Below are 20,998 nucleotides of genomic sequence, written 5' to 3'. Positions count from 1 at the left end.
GGAATGTTTACCAAGGCCCTTCTTCCTTGGTGGTGCCTGTGTGGAAGTGTATTTTAGGAATTTTAGAACTTGCTGAACTCTGTAAATATAATACATATTAGCTACACTCTATTTTCAAAGTTCTCTGGGTTATAGGCAAGAAATTAAGTGTGGAAAAGACTCAGCACAAATTGGAGCCAACAATTTGTCAAGTAGAAATGAATGCCTTCTTCATCTTATCATCAATGGAAGGAGTGAGGTGAAAGAAATAAGTAAGGAAATAAATAATAGGGCAAGCAAGTTAATGTAGAAACCAAATTTATTGATGGATTTACTGAGGGCAGATTATTTTCTTAGATATTATCCATAGGTTATGTTGACATCTGATTTTGCAGAGAAATTGTATCATTATTTTTATTAAGATAATTAACACTTCTGAAGGTAAATTTAGTTCCTTGAAGTAGCACGTTTTCTAATCTCTAATAGGGCTTGGCTTTACTTAGCTATCGCAATCAAATCTCTCTAAAGTTATGCACTTAAGTTGATGTGGTCACCAAATGTTTTCTTTGCGTATATTCCTTCTTCTAGTGTGCTGATTCTTCATGTTGAAAAATGTCAACTTCCAGAAATTTGGCTGCTAGATCAAAACTGTCAGGACCCATCTAAGGGTTAAGATTTCAGTAAAGAAAAATATACATATACATATTTTATTATATACAAAGAACAAAGTTTCAGATGAAGGTAAACAAGAGGATAGAAATTATCATCATAATTAATAGCTTCAAAAAGCCCTTTTAAATCACTGGGACCTGTGCCCAAGATACAGGCCACATAGCCATTAATCAGAGCTCTTGGTAGTTCTCCCATAAAAGTAATCTATATTCTGGAGAAGCTGGCTTCTTACAAACTCTGTGGGGGCTAATGTGTTAAGGCCACATAAAGAAAGGAGTGCTTCTTCATCTAGGGGGAAACAGACTAAAAATATTGAAGGAAGGAATGCTTCTAGAGTTATGTTTATTGTTGATAGTAATTTTAGGCAGAACCACAGAAAAGTGTTAAAGACTTCTAGATAAAATTCAGGCTATCTCATAATAAGAATAGATACCATTTTGTAGCTCTACAGATGGTTTGGTAGCAAATGAAAAACGAGAAAATGAGCTGAGAATGCAGACTGGAAAAGTCTAGGGAAGGAAGCAAGCAGATACAGACATAATTCAATCGTATCAAGAAAAGAACGGAGATGGTCCTTCCCAAGACCAAGTTGGCGGTATTCACCTACATAAATTCAAGCCTAGAAGAACACGCAACTTTTATATATGTGCTGCCTAGTGATATACCAGAAAGAGCTATTTTATATCAAAAGCTAAAAATACACATTTACTGAATGCAAGTCTCAAATAAAACCCAACTTAATGTACAGTGAACTACAAGAATGACAGAAAAATGGGCAGACATATTAAAGTCAACTAAATTTACAGTATTGCCTTGATATTTTCCATTTGTTTTTCATCTATACATAAGGCTCAAGTTCTGGAGTTATAGGTTCTATTTTTCATTTTTCTTAAAAATAAAATTAGCAATCCTCAAGTTAACTAAAGATTTATCTGGGCTCGTAGAGGTAATCTGCTCCTTGTAACAGAATGCTCTGTAGTTTCTTCCACTTTAGACCTCTCCACTGAATTAATGCCCCTGTTTTCTTTGTCTTTTCCATGTGATTTTTTATGCTGTGAATATTAAGGGAAGAAATTAAGTCAATAAAGTAGCATTTTACTTTACATATTACAGATATGTGTTATTACATGACATAATACATATTAGTTACACTCTGTTTTCAAAGTTCTCTGGGTTATAGGCTAGAAATTAAGTGTGGAAAAGACTCAGCACAAATTGGAGCCAACAATTTGTCAAGTAGAAGCGAATGCCTTCTTCATCTTATCATCAATGGAAGGAGTGAGGTGAAAGAAATATTAATTTTCTGCATGATTTTCCAAGACAAAATTATAGATTTTACTATAGGGCAGTGGTTCTCATCGGGGAGCAATTTGACTCCCCAGAGTACATTTAGTAATATCTGGAGACATTTCTGGTTGTTAAAACCGTAAGGTGCTACTGGCTTCTAGTGCGGAGAAGCCAGGGATGCTGTGAAACGTCCTGTAATAACAAGACAGTCCACCACGACAAAGGATTATCCAGCTCAAAATGTCAACAGAGCTGCTACTGATAAATCCTGCTCTAGGAAAATGAAGATTTGATATCATGCAACAACAGGCAATTCTATTTTAAGCAGAGAATCTGATATATGGCTACCTTGAGGTGTTTTTTTTAAGCTGTATTTTACCTTTTCTTTTAAACATTTCATATTTCTCACTTGGGAATTGTATTTCATTGGAATTCTCATGCTTGCCCATAGAGAGCTTTAAGAGACCAATGACATCCATTGCAGACCCAGTCATCCATGCTGAGACAAATCATACATCAACTTTAGAATTTCAAACCCAGAAAATTTCCCCACATGAGACTGCTATCAGGGAAAACATAATTTTCAGACTTCAGCTGAAGGTCTAAAATCCAACCCCAAATCTTTTCTGGTACTGTAGGGACTTCCCTACCACAGCTGAACCACTGAGCCTCGCCTTCAAAATGCCATGAACGGTAGTAATGAAAGGATTTCCAACCAGAGATTAAGTAGTCACTAAGGTTCTCTTTTCTTAAGTTTCCTTCTTTCCTTAACTTTATAAGACAGAAGAGAGGGCTGAAAAATGGAAAGAAATATATTTAGAGTTCTCTAACAATAAAGCAAAAGGTAGGAAGGATTTGGGGATAAAATTACCTTGAGGCAGACATAGAGGAACTGAACAGAATCTAAGCTAGAAGTTTTAACCAGCTTACATGGGGGATGGAGAATTTTTAGACCTTGGTGGGAAGACCCCTGCAAGTCTATTAGATACAAGCAGATACATTTATCACAAGCAGCATTTCAACTGTAAAATGTAGACATCAATGTCTTATGTGGGAAAATCCCTCCTTTACAGACTGCGTCTAGGCTCATGTCTTCAAAACAAAGGGAAAGGTACGGGGCAGTTTATAGTGCCATGCTCCCAACAGGGTTGAAAAGGGGTTAGGAAAGGTTACAGGACTTAAGTGAGCAAGATCAAGGCAGGTGAGGGACTCAGAAAACATGCGGGAATCCTTAACAAGAGAAAAGCCTCAGGTAGGAGAACTAAAATAACGTGAGAGGCCTTTAGTCTCTCAGTCTCTTAAACCTCTTGGCCTTCAGAGTCTGAGTATGGGCAGAGATAGGCTCCAGGACGTCCATGTCAAAGGTGGAGGCAAGAGAGAAATGACTGCTCTTCATATCCATCTGAGAATGTAGGAAGTGGAAAGGGGATAAATACAATAGCTAAAGAGTACTATCTGGGGATGGAATGAAGTCAAACTTTGCCTTCATTTATCCCATAGAAAAACCCTGACCAATTATCAGATTTGTGTAAATAATTTAAATCAGAAAAGTTAACAAGCTATCCCAAAGGAATGACAAAATATTTTTCAGTTTCACCCACCAAGAGTAGCACTTTCCTTCACACTGTGTAGCCACTGACTTATATCAGATGTGAAGGATTATCTGACAGGATATAATCAGGTACCTGGAAAAAAGGAATCCCACCACTTGATGAACAATCCACACTAGCATCTATAGATGGCTCTTGACTTGGAGGTTCTTCTATTGAGTGCCCTAGAACTGACTTTTCTTCATCCAAGTCCTAAAATAAGAAGGTAGATTAATGATTAAGTCCAAGGACTTAAGAATCTTCACAAAACTAAATGCAGTTTTCTTCTTTGAAAATAACACAACATCCATTGCATAAAAGTTAAACCTCAACAAAATTCATAGAAAGTCTAAAAAATAATGAAAATAATCCCAAATTTCTCACAGAGAAGTACTTATAATAGTGTTAAAAGTAGTAATCTCAGAATAATGGGATTACAGTTTAATTGTTAGTTTTTATGTTACTTTATGACTTCCCAACTTGTCTATAATTACTATAGTTAAGGGGTGCCTAGGTGGCTCAGTGGGTTAAGCGTCCAACTCTTTTTTTTTTTTTTTTTTAAGCTATTTATTTATTTGAGAGAGACTGTACAAGTAGGAGAAGGCAGAGACAGGGGGGAAAGAGAGAGAGAATCTCAAGCAGGATCTGCACCCTCAGCACAGAGCCCGATGCAGGGCTCCAACCCATGGGCCCTGAGATCATGACCTCAGCTGACACCAAGAATCAGATGCTTAACCAACTTGACCCACCCAGGCACCCCTTGAGCACGGAGCCTGCTTAAGATTCTCTCTCTCCTTCTCCCTCTGTCCCTCCCCTGCTCACTCACGAGCATGCTCTCTCTCAAAAAAAAAATTAATAACAATAATTACTAGAGTTAAGAGCACAGATTGTGGAGCTCTTCTAGGTTCTAATTCCAACTCCACACTGACATAGGACAAGATATTTCTTAAGTTCCCTCACCTATAAAATGTGGATAGTACTAGCATCTACTTCAATGGACTACTTAGAGAATTAACTGAGTATATATATTTATGTAAAGTGCTTAGAACAGGCTGTCACATAATAAGCACAAATATTGGTTGTTATTATTATTATGACTTTAATAATTTTTTTTTTTTAAATTTTTTTTTTCCAACGTTTTTATTTATTTTTGGGACAGAGAGAGACAGAGCATGAACGGGGGAGGGGCAGAGAGAGAGGGAGACACAGAATCGGAAACAGGCTCCAGGCTCCGAGCCATCAGCCCAGAGCCTGACGCGGGGCTCGAACTCACGGACCGCGAGATCGTGACCTGGCTGAAGTCGGACGCTTAACCGACTGCGCCACCCAGGCGCCCCTGACTTTAATAATTTTAAAATGCCCAGATTAAAAGAAACAGACTGAAGGGTCAGACGACTACCATTAATGAGACAGGGTAGGATTTAAGGGCAAAGAATAAAATTCTTCACATGAAGTTGATGACAAAAGGAGTTTATGCGAGAGATCTAATATTAGGAATGCTTTAAATTTTACCTGACTGATCTCTTCCTTGTTGTTTTCTGAACAGTTTAGCATCATTAACAGCTCAGGTTGCTTCCTTTTCAACTGATCAAGGAGCTGTTCACGTGGTTCAGTTCTCACCAGGGTTGATGGGTATAAGTAATTTTTCCTCTGTGGTGTCGTACCTTTAGCGGATTATATAAACGGGAAAAGAATTGAAGTGTGGGATTTGAAGAAGATTTTTTTAATGCTAAAATGTATACTTCCAAATGAGTCTTGTCTTCCAAAGATATAGCCACTACCCTACATGGGATGGCCGTGTGGGTGTGTGTGTGTATGTGTATGTATACATGTATATAATACTTCAAAGTATGTTATGCATATAGCTTTGAAGTATAATTTCATACCATAAAACCTACTCAATGATTTTTAATAAATTGACAGAGTCCACAACCCTCAATGCAATGCAAATAATGACTCAATTCTCATACTATTAAATAGTCTGTTATACTTTCTTCCCTAAATCATGATAGCCTACACTGATCTTTGCCATCTGACCTCTCAAAATGGTGATTCCTAAATGCCAAAAGTCCATGACAAAATAAGAGCTACACATAAGAAAATGCACAACGTGGTATGGTTTTTCCACTAAACTAAATTTATTTAATTACATTCCTCAATTTTTGGTATTAAAATGCCCTGATACAAAACAGTGCTAGATAGATGGTTGCTGGTTTTCATTTGCTTTTAAAATGTCTTCTCTTAACAAAGCCAGTTCCCTAAATGTTTGTAAAATTTTATTGAATTGGGATGCCCAAATTTCTACAAGTACATGTCACTTGTATCGTGACACCTAATCTTGATTAAAGCTATTTTAGTGTCCCAGTTTTTCCATTTGAGTTGACTACAGCGAGATGGTAAAATCCTATCAGGCAACAGCAGGACCTGCTTCTTATGAACATCTGGCACAGTACAAGGTTGACTTCAACTTTAAAACTTTGAACCATCCTATTTCCCTTTGAAATTACCTGTTGGGATATCCAATTTCAGATCCTGTTGTAGAAAGCAATTAAGCTTAGTCAAACCAATTTTTATGGTTTCATTAAATTCTAGACTTTGTGCTATTAATTTTTCTTCATCAGTAGTTATCTGATCAAAAAACATATTACGCTGGTTCTCATTAGCTGCTTTATGTTCATTTAATTTTTCAGTAATCTCTGAACTTGAAGCCTCACAACCTTGGTTTACAACCTGTAAATGATACAAATGAGCTTTCATTATTAAAATCGAAGTTGTCAAATATTTTATTCAATATATTATTTCCTCTTACTTTGAAATTTTCCACAGTAAAGTTTTAAAAACACATGCAAAAGTAGAGAAAATAGTATAATTAACCCCCTTGTATTGACTACCCAATCTCAGTGTTTATCCATACATGGGGTATAGCTCAAACAAGATTAACCACTTCCTCTTCATCTTCCCATAGAATTATTCTAAAGCAAATCCTGTATCATTTCATCCATTTACTTCAGCATACATCTCTAAGAGTTCAGAGTTTTTTAAGACCATTCTCATATCTAAAAAATTTAACATTGATTTTTTTATATCAAATGTCTAGTCAGCGTGCAAATTTCACAAATTGTCTGAAACGATTTGCACAATTCATTTGTTTGAATCAGAATTTATCATTAGATTTGGTTGATATGCCTTTAAGTAGGTGACATCTAATTTATCACCCATGAGATGCTCTTCAGAGTGAAAAGGGCTACTCTTAGTTATAATTACATCCAAACAACTGATGTCAACAAGGACTATTCCAGGCAAACTAGGACTTAAGATCTTTTAGTCTTAATTCTCTTGTGATATAGGAGATCTTTCTTCATACTTTTCCCTTTGAAAAGTTTTTCTTCTTCAAAAAACTAGGTCTTTGCTCTACTATCTCAAATTCTGGATCTGGTCAATTGCCATCTCTACACTGTATTTTCATATGTTTATCTATACTCTGTATTTTCTACAAAGTAGTGAGATCCAAAGGTTTGATGTAAATCAGGTTTAATTGTTTGGCAAGAATATTTTGTTGGTGGTGCTGAAAGCACATAATGCCTAGTTGTGTCTCTCATGTGAAAGATTAATCAGTTGAGGTACCTGGCTGGCTTAGGTAGTAGAACATGTGGCTCTTGATCTCGGGGTCATGAATTCAAGCCCCACAGTGGGAGTAGAGTTACCTTAAAAAAAATAAATTCTAGGGGCACCTGGGTGGCTCAGTTGGTTAAGTGTCCGACTTCGGCTCAGGTCATGATCTCGCAGTTTGTGAGTTCGAGCCCTGCACTGAGCTCTGTGCTGACAGCTCGGACCCTGGAGCCTGCTTCGGATTCTGTGTCTCCTTCTCTCTCTGCCCCTCCCCCACTTGTGTTCTGTCTCTATCAAAAATAAGTAAATGTAAAAAAAAAAATTTGGGGGGGGGGTGCCTGGGTGGCTCAGTCGGTTGAGCGTCTGACTTTGGCTCAGGTCATGATCTCGTGGTTTGCGAGTTCAAGCCCCACATCGGACTATGTGCTGACAGCTCAGAGCCTAGAACCTGCTTCAGATTCTGTGTCTCCCTCTCTCTCTGCCCCTCCCCTGCTCATGCTCTGTCTCTCTCTGTCTCAAAAATAAATAAAATATTAAAAATAAATAAATAAAAATTTAAAAAATTTTTAATAAAATAAAATAAAAAAATAAATTCTAAGAAAAGATTAACCGAGGGGTGCCTTGATGGCTCAGCTGGCTAAGCATCCGACTTTGGCTCAGGTCAAGATCTCATGGTTCGTGGGTTTGAGTCCTGCACTGGGCTCTGTGCTGACAGCTTGGAGTCTAGGGCCTGCTTCAGATTCTGTGTCTCCCTCTGTTTCTGCCCCTCCCCTACTTGTGTTCTCTCTATCTCTCTCTCTCTCTCTCTCAAAAATAAATAAATAAACATAAAAAGAAAGATTAATTGGTTAAAAAAAAAGATTTATCCGTGAGTTTGAATGTGGTCACCCTATTAATTATAAAGTTCTCCTGGGGCTCCTGGGTGGCTCAGTCGGTTAAGTGTCCGACTTCGGCTCAGGTCATGATCTCGCAGTTTGTGGGTTCAAGCTCTGCATCAGGCTCCGTGCTGAAAGCTCAGAGCCTGGAGCCTGCTTTAGATTCTGTCTCTCCCTCACCCTCTGCCTCTTCCTGACTTGTGCTCTGTCTCTCTCTCTCTCAAAAATAAACATTAAAAAAATAAAGTTCTCCTCTCCATCAGTTTGCATCAAAAGGTATAAGCAGTCATTAATGTCCACAAGGGTTATCTCACTAGAATTACAAAATGGTGATTTTCCAATTCTGTCATTTCTTCTGCATTTTATTAGCTGGGATTCTTCTATGAAACCCTTTTCTTCATCCACTACCCTGCTAAACCAAGATAGAATTCTTTTGGGAAAGAGAGATGGATGCTCAACTCTTTCCCTTTATTTACCAGTTTTCAAAATAATGCACTGCTTCCCTAGCATGATCCAAAGGAGACCCAAGAAATTTGTATGAATTCATAAGCCTTAATATATTTAATGTATTTTAATCTATTATAGCAATTATTCTTTTTGATACACAAATTGTACCATCTTTAAACAAAGAAGTGTCATCAGGTAGACTCCTATGTCTTTTTGATACAACCCCACTAATCTTGAATAGCTCTCTTATTTTCTAGTATGACAGGATCTCTAGGCTTATCTGGTATATTTCTGGTTTCAAATCTGAACTCACCTATTTCTCCATTAGCCCTGATTCCTCTTGGTAAAAATAGCTTATAAAGCTTAAAATACTTACATCCTTTTACCCAGTTTCTGAGAATATTAGTAAAATCCTTTTATGACACAGAAAGAAAAACCAAGCCACAAAGGGCTCATGTAAGTATTAGGATCAAGCAAACACACAAACCTATCTAGTATCCTCTGGACAATCAAAACAGTATCTTAAAGCAATAACAGGTTTGAATTACATATCCAAATAGAGTGCCCTTAACTGAAGGAACCAATAAGTCAAAAACCAAGGATAGATACAAGACAGATCAGATACATGTTAAATAATTTCAAGCTCTGGGGGACATGATACTAGATCTTGTATAAGCATACCAACTATTTATGCTTAAAATTTTAATTCATTATTTTAATTTTTTTTAATGTTTTTATTTATTTTTTGAGGAGTGGGGGGAAGGGCAGAGAGAGGGGGCGGGGAGAGAAGATTCGAAGCCGGCTCTGTGCTGACAGCAGAGAGCCCAGTGTGGGGCTTGAACTCACAAACCATGAGATCATGACCTGAGCCGAAGTCAGATTCTTAACTTATGAGCCACGCGGGCACCCTAACCATTCATTATTTTAAAATATCATCTGGGGGAGCCTGGGTGGCTCAGTTGGTTAAATACCCAACTCTTGGTTTTGACTCAGGTCATTATCTCACAGTTTGTGGGCTTGAGCCCCACATCGGGCTATGCACTACTGGTGCAGGGACTGTTTCGGGTTCTCTATCTCTCTCCCTCTCTGTCCCTCCCCCGTGCACACCCTCTCTCAAAATAAACCTTAAAAAAATAAAAATAAAATATCTGTTTTCAATCCAATTTTATCCAAGAGTGTTTAATTTCCTGATTATCACTATTCTCTCCAAAGTAAGTTCCAATTACAAAGTTATTACCTCCAGTAAGTTCTGAAGTTCTTCTTCCCTTATATTTAAGCAAGATACCCACTGTTCAGAAAAAGAAAGTGTGCTTTTGTTCAGAGCCTCACATCTCTGTTCAGTCTCTTGAGATACTAGTTCCAGGCTGCTATTAAGTTTATCACAGTGTTTCACAGACTCTTCAACCAGTTTTGTACCTTCTTGGTTAAAATGTCTGAGTTCCTGTGATAAGCCATCACAATCAACACAAAATTGTGTATTATATGAGGTTGTTTTGCTGATTATATCCTTAGATTTCCTATAGAAAAAGAGAATGACATTGTTAAAAATGGAAAATTAAGACTCAAAAGATATATTACTTACCCAAGATCACACAGTTCAAAAATGGCATATCTGAACCCAGGCGGTCTGGCTCCAGAGCCCATGTTCTTAATTTTCTATATTGAAAATGGATGCTTTAGCTGATGTCTTTTCATAGCAGATTGATGTATCTGCCATTAAGTGACCTTTGGAAATGTCTCTTTTCTCATAAAACCCTTCCCAGCTCTCCTCCAGATATAATGTTTTACTTTGTACCTCTTAGAGTGATGACTATACTAAAAATAAAATCTATGTGTTTCATTCCTCCTAATAGATTATGTTACCTAAGGGCATCACCTGCAGACTCTAGTCTAATCCCTAAAGTGTCCACAATCAGTCTAGCACTCTGTTCTTAAGCAGTTTTGCCTTGCCTATGACATTAAGTACATCATAAAAATTATAAATGTTACAAAACAAAGTCAACGATAAGACTTTTAATAATTAAGAAGATTATATGGGGATGTGACAAACTATACACCTGGCACACACAAGTACACTGCAACATAACCTTGGTGTAAAACTAAAGTCCTCTTACAGGACTACAGAGTTAAACTTTGGTGAATGAAAGTTACCCTCTATTACCACTAGGTGGTACACCATGTGAGGAAACCAAATGAGGGAGTAACTTTTGAAAACCAAAGTTCAACTATAGGTTAAATGGAAATGATTGAAAAAGGAAACGAAATTCAAGTAAGAGGCTGGACACCATCAACACAAATCTAGTCCTTCAAGCAATCACAACCTGGTAGGAAGATGAAATTTATTCATAAGTGACCATAATCCATGATAAATACCAAAGGCACTGAGTGGGTCTCAAACTTCAGGATACATAAACCTCACCTAGATTCCTGGGCCCTACTCCTGGCTGATTCTTTTACATGGTTCCTGGACCACACTTTGAAAAACATTTTGAATAAATGTCAGGAAGACAGGAAAAATGGCTTGCATAGGCCTTAAAGAGTATATCATAGTTTCCTTCCCATTTCAATCCTACTCTAGTATTCCCTTCAGAGCTATGGAAGAAGCCAGAAGTCCTGAAGTTTAGAGACTAGGAATTAAAAGTAGGGAAACTTTCTAGATCTAGAATCTAGAAAGAAGAATTCAGAATGGGACATGATATAAGGAATAGGATCATCAACAGAACTGGAAGACACATGACAGGAGTTAGGTAGTAAAATAGGTGATAGCTAGAATTCTAGAGCAGCACTGTTCAACAGAATATAATGTGAGCCACATAAGTAGCATAATGTTGCCACATTAAAAAAGAAAATAGGGAACTGGGGAACGCCTAGGTGGCTCAGTTGGTTAAGCACCAACTCTTGATCTCAGCTCGGGTCTTGATCTCAGGGTAGTAAGTTCAAGCCCTGCACTGGGCTCCATGCTGTGTGTATAGCCTACTTAAAAAAAAAAAAAAAAAAAGATAAAGCAATCAGCATAACAGTGTACAGGGTGTATATAGCATATACAGAAGCAAAATATATGAAAACAATGAATATGAGATGAGGAGAAATTGGGAATGTATCCTATAAGGTCCTTTGATTACACCTGAAACAGTAAATTACATGAAGATGGATTAACATTACTTAAAAATGTGTATTATTCATCTTAGAAAAACTAATTAAAAAGGTAATTTTAAAAGTATAAATGATAAGTCAATGGAAGAGATACAATGAAAATGTAAAAATCCTCAACTTAAATTTGGAAAGGAATAAAAGGAAACAAAGCACAAATGACGCAACAAAAAGAAACCAGCAATATGGCAGATTTTAATTCAACTATATCAATACTTCAAATGAGAATGGCCTAAACACACCAGTTAAAGGTGATACATTGTTAAATGTGATGAAAAAGCAATACCCAATTATGCGTTATCTCCAAGAAATCCACTTTAAATCTAAAGACTTAGCCCAAAAGTAAAGGGATTAGAGATACATTATATGCAAATAGCAATAAAAGGAAAGCTAAGTACTAATATGTTTCAGACAAAGTAGACTTCAGAACAAGGAAGATGATCAGGGATAAAAGGGGATATTATATAATGATAAAGTGGTCAATTCTCCAAGACATATCAACCTTAAATGTGTATGCAACTAACAACAGAACATCACATATGTGCAGCAAAAACTGATAAAACTGATGAGAAATAGACAAATCTAAAATTGTAGTCAGATTTCAACACCCTCTCTTAGTAATTGATAGAATAGGCAGAAACTCAGTAAGGATACAGATGACTCAAAAAATACTATCAATCAACTTGACCTAACTGACCTGTATAGAACACTTCATCCATCAAAAGCAGAACAAATTTGGGGCGCCTGGGTGGCGCAGTCGGTTAAGCGTCCGACTTCAGCCAGGTCACGATCTCGCGGTCTGTGAGTTCGAGCCCCGCGTCAGGCTCTGGGCTGATGGCTCAGAGCCTGGAGCCTGTTTCCAATTCTGTGTCTCCCTCTCTCTCTGCCCCTCCCCCGTTCATGCTCTGTCTCTCTCTGTCCCAAAAAAATAAATAAACGTTGAAAAAAAAAATTTTTTTAAAAAAAAGCAGAACAAATTTTTCTCGTATGGGTAGCACCAAATGAAGCATATCAGAGTAACACTGCAAGAACTCCAAAAATAAAATTGTCATTGGAACCAGAGCTCACAAAAATGGGCCAGGACCTTCACACTAAACCTAAACAGAGTAAATACCTGCTAAAAAAGATGGCTTAAATAGGATTCTGAATCTCCTAACATAAACCAAAAATGTTCAAGATACAATCAAAACCATTCTGGAAAATCACAACTTGAATGAGAAAAGACAACAGGTGCCAACACTGAGATATGAGATAATTCAGATGTTGGAATAATCTGTTAAGGATTTTACAGCAGCCTTACAAAAATGTTTCAATGAGCAACTAAAACACTTTTGGAGAAAAAAAAAGAATTAAAATCTAGGCAAAGAAAAGAAGAAATTAAAAAAGAAGCAAATGAAAATTTTAAAACTGAAAACTCTAATAACTGAAATAAAACACTTCACTGAATGGGTTCAACAATAGGTTAAAGATGACAGAGGAACATGAAGACAGTTCATAAAATTTACTCAATCTGAACAACAAAGAAAATATCTATAGCCTCAGAGACCTATGAGACCATAATAAAAGATCTAACATGTGTGTCACCAAACTCCTAGAAGCAGAGGAGAAAGAATATGGAGCTGAAAACGTTCAAATAAAGGATAAAAATTTCCACAATTGGTGAAAGGCATAAGGGTATACAGATTTAAGAAGCTGAGAAAATCCAGACAGGATAAACTCAAAGAAATATATAATCAAACTTCCAAAGACTAAAGATAAGGAAAACTATCTTGAAAACAGCTACGAGGAAATCACAACTGTGTTGTTCTTGACACCTACAACTAGTCCTGAAGGCCAATCTCAACTGAGGCACACCGTACTAGACAAGTATTCTACCCTGTTGAAAAAAGGTTATAGACAAAGACTAAGGAACTACTCAGACTAAAGGAAATATGACAATCAAATGCAATGTGTGATCCTAGATTAAATCCTGGAGCAGAAGGAAAATCTTTTTCTTTTCCTACAAAGAACATCAGTGAGACAATTGGCAGAATTTGAATTAGGTCTGTATATTAGGTAATAGGAATTACTGATATTAATTTTCTGCTTAAAAAAATTGTGTTACGGTTATGTAAGAGAATGTCCTTATTTTTAGGAATACAGACTGAAGTATTTAGGAGACAGTGAGCATCATGGCTGCAAACTATGCATAGCTAGTTCAGAAAAGATCTCTCTATATACAATATCAAAGGGAGGTGGGGAAGTGAGAGAGGGAATGCGAATGAGAAAGCAAACAATAAAATGTTAGAAATGAGAAACTGGGTTGATAAGATCTGTACTGTTTCAAGCCTTCTATACTGAAATAATTTTAGGCAGAGAAGAGATAAAGAGAATTAAAAACTGCTTACTGTTCTGTATTTTCTTGGACACTACTGAGTGGTTTCTGGATGTTTTCACACTTTTCCTCCAAGGCACAGAATCTCTCTGCCCAAAGACTGATTAGCTGGTCAAGTTCCTGTAAGAAAGGTGTGGGAGAGGAAGAGGTTGAAGTTACGACACCTGAACTTTTCTTCCATACTACATGGAAGTATTTTTCCCATAGATGAGAATTATACAAATTCCTGACAAGAGATCTTTAATTCCATCTCTCACCCATAGAGGAAAACAGCAGAAGTGATATTAAAAGGATAATATTAAAGGGATTTTTCAAAAAGTAAATAATTAGCAAACTTTGCTATTTTAACTATTAATTCGTAGCAAGTTACCTTCAGTGTACCTCAGAACTAAGCAAACACACCAAGATGTCACATTATGTTATGAGAAGCACTTTGACAGATATACAGTACCCAGTTGCTTCTAAACTGATAACACTAGTAGAAGTGAAAAGTAATGCTGATCATCTAATGGGTCAAGCAGTCCAAAAATAGTGTTAATTACTGAAGCTGAAATATTTTACAGAATCTGGCTGGATCATATTCATAAAGTGTAATTTTACCTTTTCTCATACCTGACATCTTTAAAAGCGAGCTCTTATAAGGCACACAACATGACAGGGACTTAAATATACAATATGAAGAAGCTACACTAAAGACCCAGAAAGAGCTGAACATGCGCCCAGCAATCTTATTCACTGTTCGGTCCATTAGTTGGCCAACATCTCTAAATAACACATCAGCTGACAGCACATACCCAATACTGATTATGAATGAAGTCTGTCAGTATTTGTATTAGTCTCAAAGTAGAGGAAAATGCAGATATATCAGAATTATCTGCATGTAAATAGGTGTTCAGAGTTTTACATAATTGTTGTTAGTGCTAACCTCAAGTTCTAGAATACCTGAGAAATAGTTCACTTAGTAAATTTAACTTCCTTAAAGCCAGAGAAGTCAAACCATTCATGCTAAAATACTTTTTGGATCATAGGTATTTTGTTTCTGTTTAAACCATTGCATATTAATTTTAAACATTTCAAAACAGCTAATATATAAAAAGCTGATGTACCTTAGAACATAAGCCTAAAAAGTTAGACAAGTTGATGCAGACATAATGAGAAACTGCTACAATTTCAAATTGCAAGACTGTGTTCTAGAAACACACAGAAGAGCCACTCAAAAGTGGATGCCTTTCAGGGGTGGCTCAGCTGGTTAAGCAGCTGACTCGATTTTGGCTCAGGTCATGATCTCACAGTTCATGCGTTTGAGCCCGGTGTTGGGTTCTGCTCTGACAGTGTGGAGCCTGCTTGGGATTCTCTCTCCCACTCTCTCTCCGTCCCTACCCACTCACGTTCTGTCAAAATAAATAAACATAAAAAAGAAAAAAAAAAAAGGTAGATGCCTTTCAGGTACTACAATCACCACTACCACTATCAGAGGACCTAAATACTTTTCATGCTTTCAAGCCCTCGGTTTCCTCATTAGAAAACTAGGCTAATAACAGAACCTGTATCTGTACTGAATAAACACATAGTGAGTGGCTCAATAAATGTTAACTATTACTTTCACTAATTTCTGACGTTAATCCTTTCTCCAAAAAGTTTCATGTTTATCAATCAGGGAAACGAATAATCTTACTTTGAAGTTGCTTTAACTCTTGCCTAAAAATCTTGGATGTGTTTCTTTTCTCCTTTTGGGTGACATGGATATGAATTTCCTCTCCCTCACTTTCCAAAGAAAAGGAAACCATTACTACTCACTAAGTCATATCAATAGTTTTATTGACCAAAGAGTTCTGTCTTGTAATAACTGGCCTCATTTAGTAAAACGTTACACACTCATTACTCAGGCCTCAGGAATATCAGGAGTTGTTTTCCATGTATCTCATCTTCAGAGATTATGACTTCCTTGGTTTGGAGGTTTGCTTTTGGTTTAAAACCTCATGCACTGAAGAACAGTTTACATGGAAGAAGGTTAAGTCATGAATTATATTTATAATTAATCAATAAGAAGTAAGAACTGTATTAATTTACAATTCAAATGTCTGACATCAATGAGACAGAAATAGCAAGATACAGCACAGCATAATTTATGAAAAAGAATAACCATCCATGTTACCATAGAAAAAAACAATTTATCAGGTTTGCTACAGATACATGTTCACTGCAAATATTGTAACCATTTCCTTCTAATTGTACCCCCAAATGTATGTTTCTATAGTTTCATCTTTCATTTTGGTGTGATAAAGGGATTATCTTGTTTTACTGTGCTTTAGTATAGGGTTCTAAATGTAGCAAATCCTGAAATACTAACTGATCAAGAAAAGTATTCTTAATTATTTTGTATTAACTATTGTTATAAGGAAGAGCAACTATGGTATTTTCAGATTTCTTAAATTAGTTTTACAGCATTCAGATTACATAACAAGGATTATCAAGTTAAAGATTATAAAACTTCCTTTTTATGCTCCCCAAATCACCTAAATGAGATACCTGTGAATGGATTTTTTTTATTGTCTTCAGGTCTTCAGTTAAGTTTTCACATAGCTTCTGTGATTCAGCCAAGGATGAAATCGTATTTTCTTGTAGTTCATGTAGACTGTTACACAGCATACTGAGAAAGCCATCCATTTCCTTTTTCTGATCTTCTATCTTTGAAGGAAAAAGTTAGTTTCTTTTAATTAAAAATTTTTTTGTTTTAGTTTGTCTTTTTTGGAACACATTCGAAATAGAAAAGGTAGAAAACAGTATGCAGAGAGAAGTCTTTCCTCTCTAGCCCCTGGAACCTCAATGCCACTCTTACCTCCAAGAGATGACTGCTAAACACTTTCAGCGATATTTATGCATATTTAGGCATAGGCATGTATACATGAATATGCATGTCTTCTTTACCCACCCATGATAGCATGCTATACATGCTACTATGTAAACAAATACTTATCCTGAAGATCATTCTCTCTCATTTTTTTTAGCCATGATTCTGCTGATCACATCAATGGCAGCGAGCATCCTATCTCTTCTCTCCTCCAGATTCCAACTCACAACCCATGGCTTTTGCATTGTAGACAAGTGTGGCCACAGACACATGGAATTTCTTTCTTAAACAACAATTTGATTTTGAGAAATTAAGAACATAACATTTGCTACCTTACTAGCCACTGTCAATGAAGTCTTGAAAATATGCTTCAGTTGACTGTTGATTTTCAGTATAGACACCACAGTGGGGGATAAAGTTGTTTCCAGTGAACTTAGAAGGTCAGTCTTAAGTACATCCTGGTTTTAAAAATAAACAAGTCTTTTAAAAAAATATTTTCACTTTCATAAACCTGAATGGTTAATGATATAGTATCTTAAATACTTTGTTAACACATGCAGAATAAAATTCTAACTTTCCATTGTCTAATCTTTATAGCCTACGGAGCCTATTTGTTTCTAGAGTTTATATTCATCATAAGTTACTTATTCCTACCTATAGTAATTAAGAAAATAGTCATGTAGCATACAATAGATTCTTAAGTCTAACGCAATAGAGGTCCAAAGAATTCAGAAGAGGGGAAAATGATCATCCTTTTCTAAGGATTTCAGCATTGCAAATAAAGAATTTTTTTTTGTTAAAAAGCAAATACATTTTAACAAAATAAATTTCAAATAAGCTTAGGTTACTAGTCAAAAAAGCAGAGACCAAGTAGCCTTCAAAGGCAGGCTTTCAGCTGGAGGTATTTAATTAACTTTGAAGACTTGGTGACTTACATGCTATCATATCTGAAGAACTCATTAAAGTTCTTATTCTTGTCAAGGTATATGGAAAGTTGAGAATATACCATAGACTGAGGATTTTTACAAAAAGGAAAAAAAATCCCCTTTTACAAAAAGGAACCTAAGTTCCCTTCACTTGGGCAGGGTGAGGAGCTATAATAGAAATAATTAGTGAATACTTAAAAAAAAAAAAAAGGCTACTGGTATTTTTTTGGAAAGAAAAGCTATGACACTCATTCCAACTCATTCTGCAGGAGCAGCCCTCATCTCTGTTGACTCAAGCAATGCTTACAAAGTCATATATAACGTGGTAGGAAGACATCAATACACAGTCTTAGCATTTAGTTCATGAATCAATTTCCCAAAAGTTAGTACCAACTGAGCATCTATTAACTTTGTCAAATTGGGTGAGTGAAGAAATATATCAAATAGTGTCATATAAGCACTGAATCTAGGCAGAGTGTCAGCTAACATTTGTAGTTATTTACTTGGAAAATGTTCAACAAATATGGTTAGACTCCATTTAATAAATTAATAATGAAGAGAAAGCTATCATCACTACATTGTAAATTATATAATAAGTCTTAGGTGATTTATTTAGTAGCTTAAACACCTAGGAAATTCACTAATTGGCAGCAATTGGAAATGCAGATTAATTGCATTCTCCATCCCACATCTGAAATAAAAGGAGAATGTCAAGAGTAGATTAATTCTGGTTTCCTTTTGAATATCATATTTTAATTTCGTTTATGTTTCTTTAATCTTTTTAGTACTGCTTAAATTTGGAAGATGTTGATTAAAGCATTTCCTCTGATTTAAAATGATGATGATAATAATAATAATAATAATAATAATAATAAGGTTAGACTCTAAAAGGGAGGCAGAGAGCCTGCACCAAGAAGAAAACCAAGCAAGTGATATGGCCAAGAACTTCATACGTAAATCATACAATTACAAAATAAAGAGTATTATTCAAATCAGCTATGAAAGAGGTAATACTAAGTGTAATTAGATGAGTGGCTTCTATAGAACTACAAAAAAGAGTCTTACAGTTAAGGCCCAGAAGGGCTTGATCACACAGATCTGATCCCATAAATTGTCATATATGTTCCTAGAATTCTAGGGGTTGTTTTTCTTGCACTTTTCTGTATTAGTGTAGTTTTAAATTAACCATCTTCTATCCCCTCTGGTTGGGTCAGTTGTAACATCAGCACGACCACTGCAGAACCCTTGAGGAAAGGATGACTTACCAATTTCTGAGCCAACTAACAACCTATGGGTCCCTTGAATTCATCGGGTGCTAAACCTGCCCTCTCTAGTTATTGGGCATATTAACTCCTGCTCTTAATGTTACAAGATATAAGTGAAAAAAGTCTTAAAGGTTGGTTATATGCATTTGGAAATTAATCTTCCTGGGAGAAAAAAAAAAAATGGTCTTTATATTGTCTTTAAAAATATAAACCTACTCTTAAAGTGCTATGTTTATCGCCATTTCTGATAAAGCTTAAAATGAAAGAGCAGTTAACATTGTTTTTGAAGACTTTGCAAAGCAACCCTTCAAAAATAATTTAAGAGATTTACTAACAATCAATGTTTGAAGTACAGTTTTACTTTCTGCTGCTAATGATTGTTCTTTTAATATCATATTAGAAATCTGAGAGACACGTGTAGACACATTTTCTGGAACAGATGTGAGCGATCCCAGTGCTGTTGTAGTAATTGTGTCTAATGCAGAGACACTGGAAGACAGCAGGTTACCTATACCAAAAAGAAAAAAGATACAAACTTTGACATAAATATATTTATACAGTTAGAACCACTTCAAAGAGGTTTCTAAACTTATATACTTGCTGTGGAAATTTGTAATAGCAAATAAGCTTAAAATAAATGGTTCACTACCTAAGCTAGGAAATCTAATCAAATAGAAATTATATATGTTCTACAGTACTCGGCAAGCACTCGATATGCTTGTCAGTGTAGCAGAGCCATCACTATAGTTCACAGTAAGCCAAGAATTATTCTGATCTCTAGCTATAGGTAATCATAGTACTACAGTAAGTGGAAGAGGTTATGAAAGAGAAACTACAAATCAATAAGCCAAACTTAGAGTGGTTGGCTTAGAGTGACTAGAATCTAAGTGATTTTTACAAATTTTTACATTTCTGTATCTCATGAATTTTCTATAGCGAAGATAATATTTTCATATAAAATAAACTAATACTTAGGAGTTTTTTCCTAAATGAAGATAGCAACAATGGGTATGGTTAAAACTTACTTTATAAAAAATAGACAAAAACAACAACTAAGACTTGTTTTAATTCAAAGGCGGGAAAAGCACTGTTCCCTAGTTTGAGCAGCCAGTGTGTGCACTGGAGGGACTACTGACATGGTCGCCCCAGTTTCTTATGATAGTGAATGATCAGTTTTACTCAGTTTATTTACTCAAAAGTAAATAAACATTTTTTTAAAACATTTAAAAAAAAATGCTTAAACTTACCAAACAAAGTCTTGTGAACTTCTAGCATGACCTTTTGTTTTGAGCTGCTATCCTTAATTAATTCTTCCATCCTGTTAAACAGACCATTCAGGTTTTTGCCAAAAACATCCTGAGCTTCTGCATTGTGCTGATCAATTGCCTTCTTACGATCCAGTTTTGAATGGAGACCAGATACATCTTTCGTAGTTTCTTCAACTGTGGTAAGCAACTACATATGATTTTTAAAAATAAATGTTGATTAAGATGGGTATCACAAAAGCAGACTAATGAAAATATCTGTGCTACATACGGATTTCTCCTGACAAGAACTAGTAAATTTTGAGGCGTGTGGGTGGCTCAGTCAGTTAAGCATCCAACTCTTGATTTCAGCTCAGGTCATGATCCCATGGTTAGTGGGAACGAGACCTGTGTCGGGCTCCACACTGACAGCAAAGAGCCTGCTTGGGATTCTTTCTCTCTTTCTCTCTCTCTCTCTTTCTCTCTGCCCTTCCCCAGCTGGTACTCTCTCTCTCTCAAAATAAATAAACTTTAAAAAAAAAAAGAACTCAGTAAGTTTTAGACATTTGTATCAGAATACATTTTCAATTCACACTAATTTATCCAGTTGCCCAAGAATTTCCCCTCACCTAGCAACCTAGGCAAGGAAAAGGGATTTTGCCAACCTAATACAGTAATTATGCTCCCTCACAATTTTTCTTCTATTATGTGTTACTATTTCCTCTAACGT

At 36.0% G+C, this 20,998-nt stretch overlaps 1 protein-coding gene across 1 annotated transcript in view; it reads right to left on the bottom strand.

Moving 5' to 3' along the window:
- Positions 1–280: 280 nt before the first annotated feature.
- KIF11 (kinesin family member 11) overlaps positions 281–20,998 on the bottom strand; it is a 44,061-nt gene continuing 23,343 nt past the window's right edge. Inside the window, exons 13-22 of the mRNA XM_047825996.1 lie at positions 20,272–20,479; positions 19,360–19,532; positions 17,166–17,291; positions 16,512–16,670; positions 13,996–14,102; positions 9,696–9,975; positions 6,035–6,257; positions 5,040–5,191; positions 3,624–3,740; positions 281–1,703 (exon numbers count right to left, since the gene is read on the bottom strand). Coding sequence (XP_047681952.1) covers positions 1,572–1,703; positions 3,624–3,740; positions 5,040–5,191; positions 6,035–6,257; positions 9,696–9,975; positions 13,996–14,102; positions 16,512–16,670; positions 17,166–17,291; positions 19,360–19,532; positions 20,272–20,479 — 1,677 coding nt within the window. The 3' untranslated portion in view covers positions 281–1,571. The remainder of the gene's footprint in view (positions 1,704–3,623; positions 3,741–5,039; positions 5,192–6,034; positions 6,258–9,695; positions 9,976–13,995; positions 14,103–16,511; positions 16,671–17,165; positions 17,292–19,359; positions 19,533–20,271; positions 20,480–20,998) is intronic.

This window comes from Prionailurus viverrinus, chromosome D2, assembly GCF_022837055.1.
Source record: "Prionailurus viverrinus isolate Anna chromosome D2, UM_Priviv_1.0, whole genome shotgun sequence".
In the NCBI taxonomy this organism is placed as follows: Eukaryota; Metazoa; Chordata; class Mammalia; order Carnivora; family Felidae; genus Prionailurus; species Prionailurus viverrinus.
Note: the sequence above shows the minus strand (reverse complement) of the source record. Positions and strands in the feature narration are given on the sequence as shown.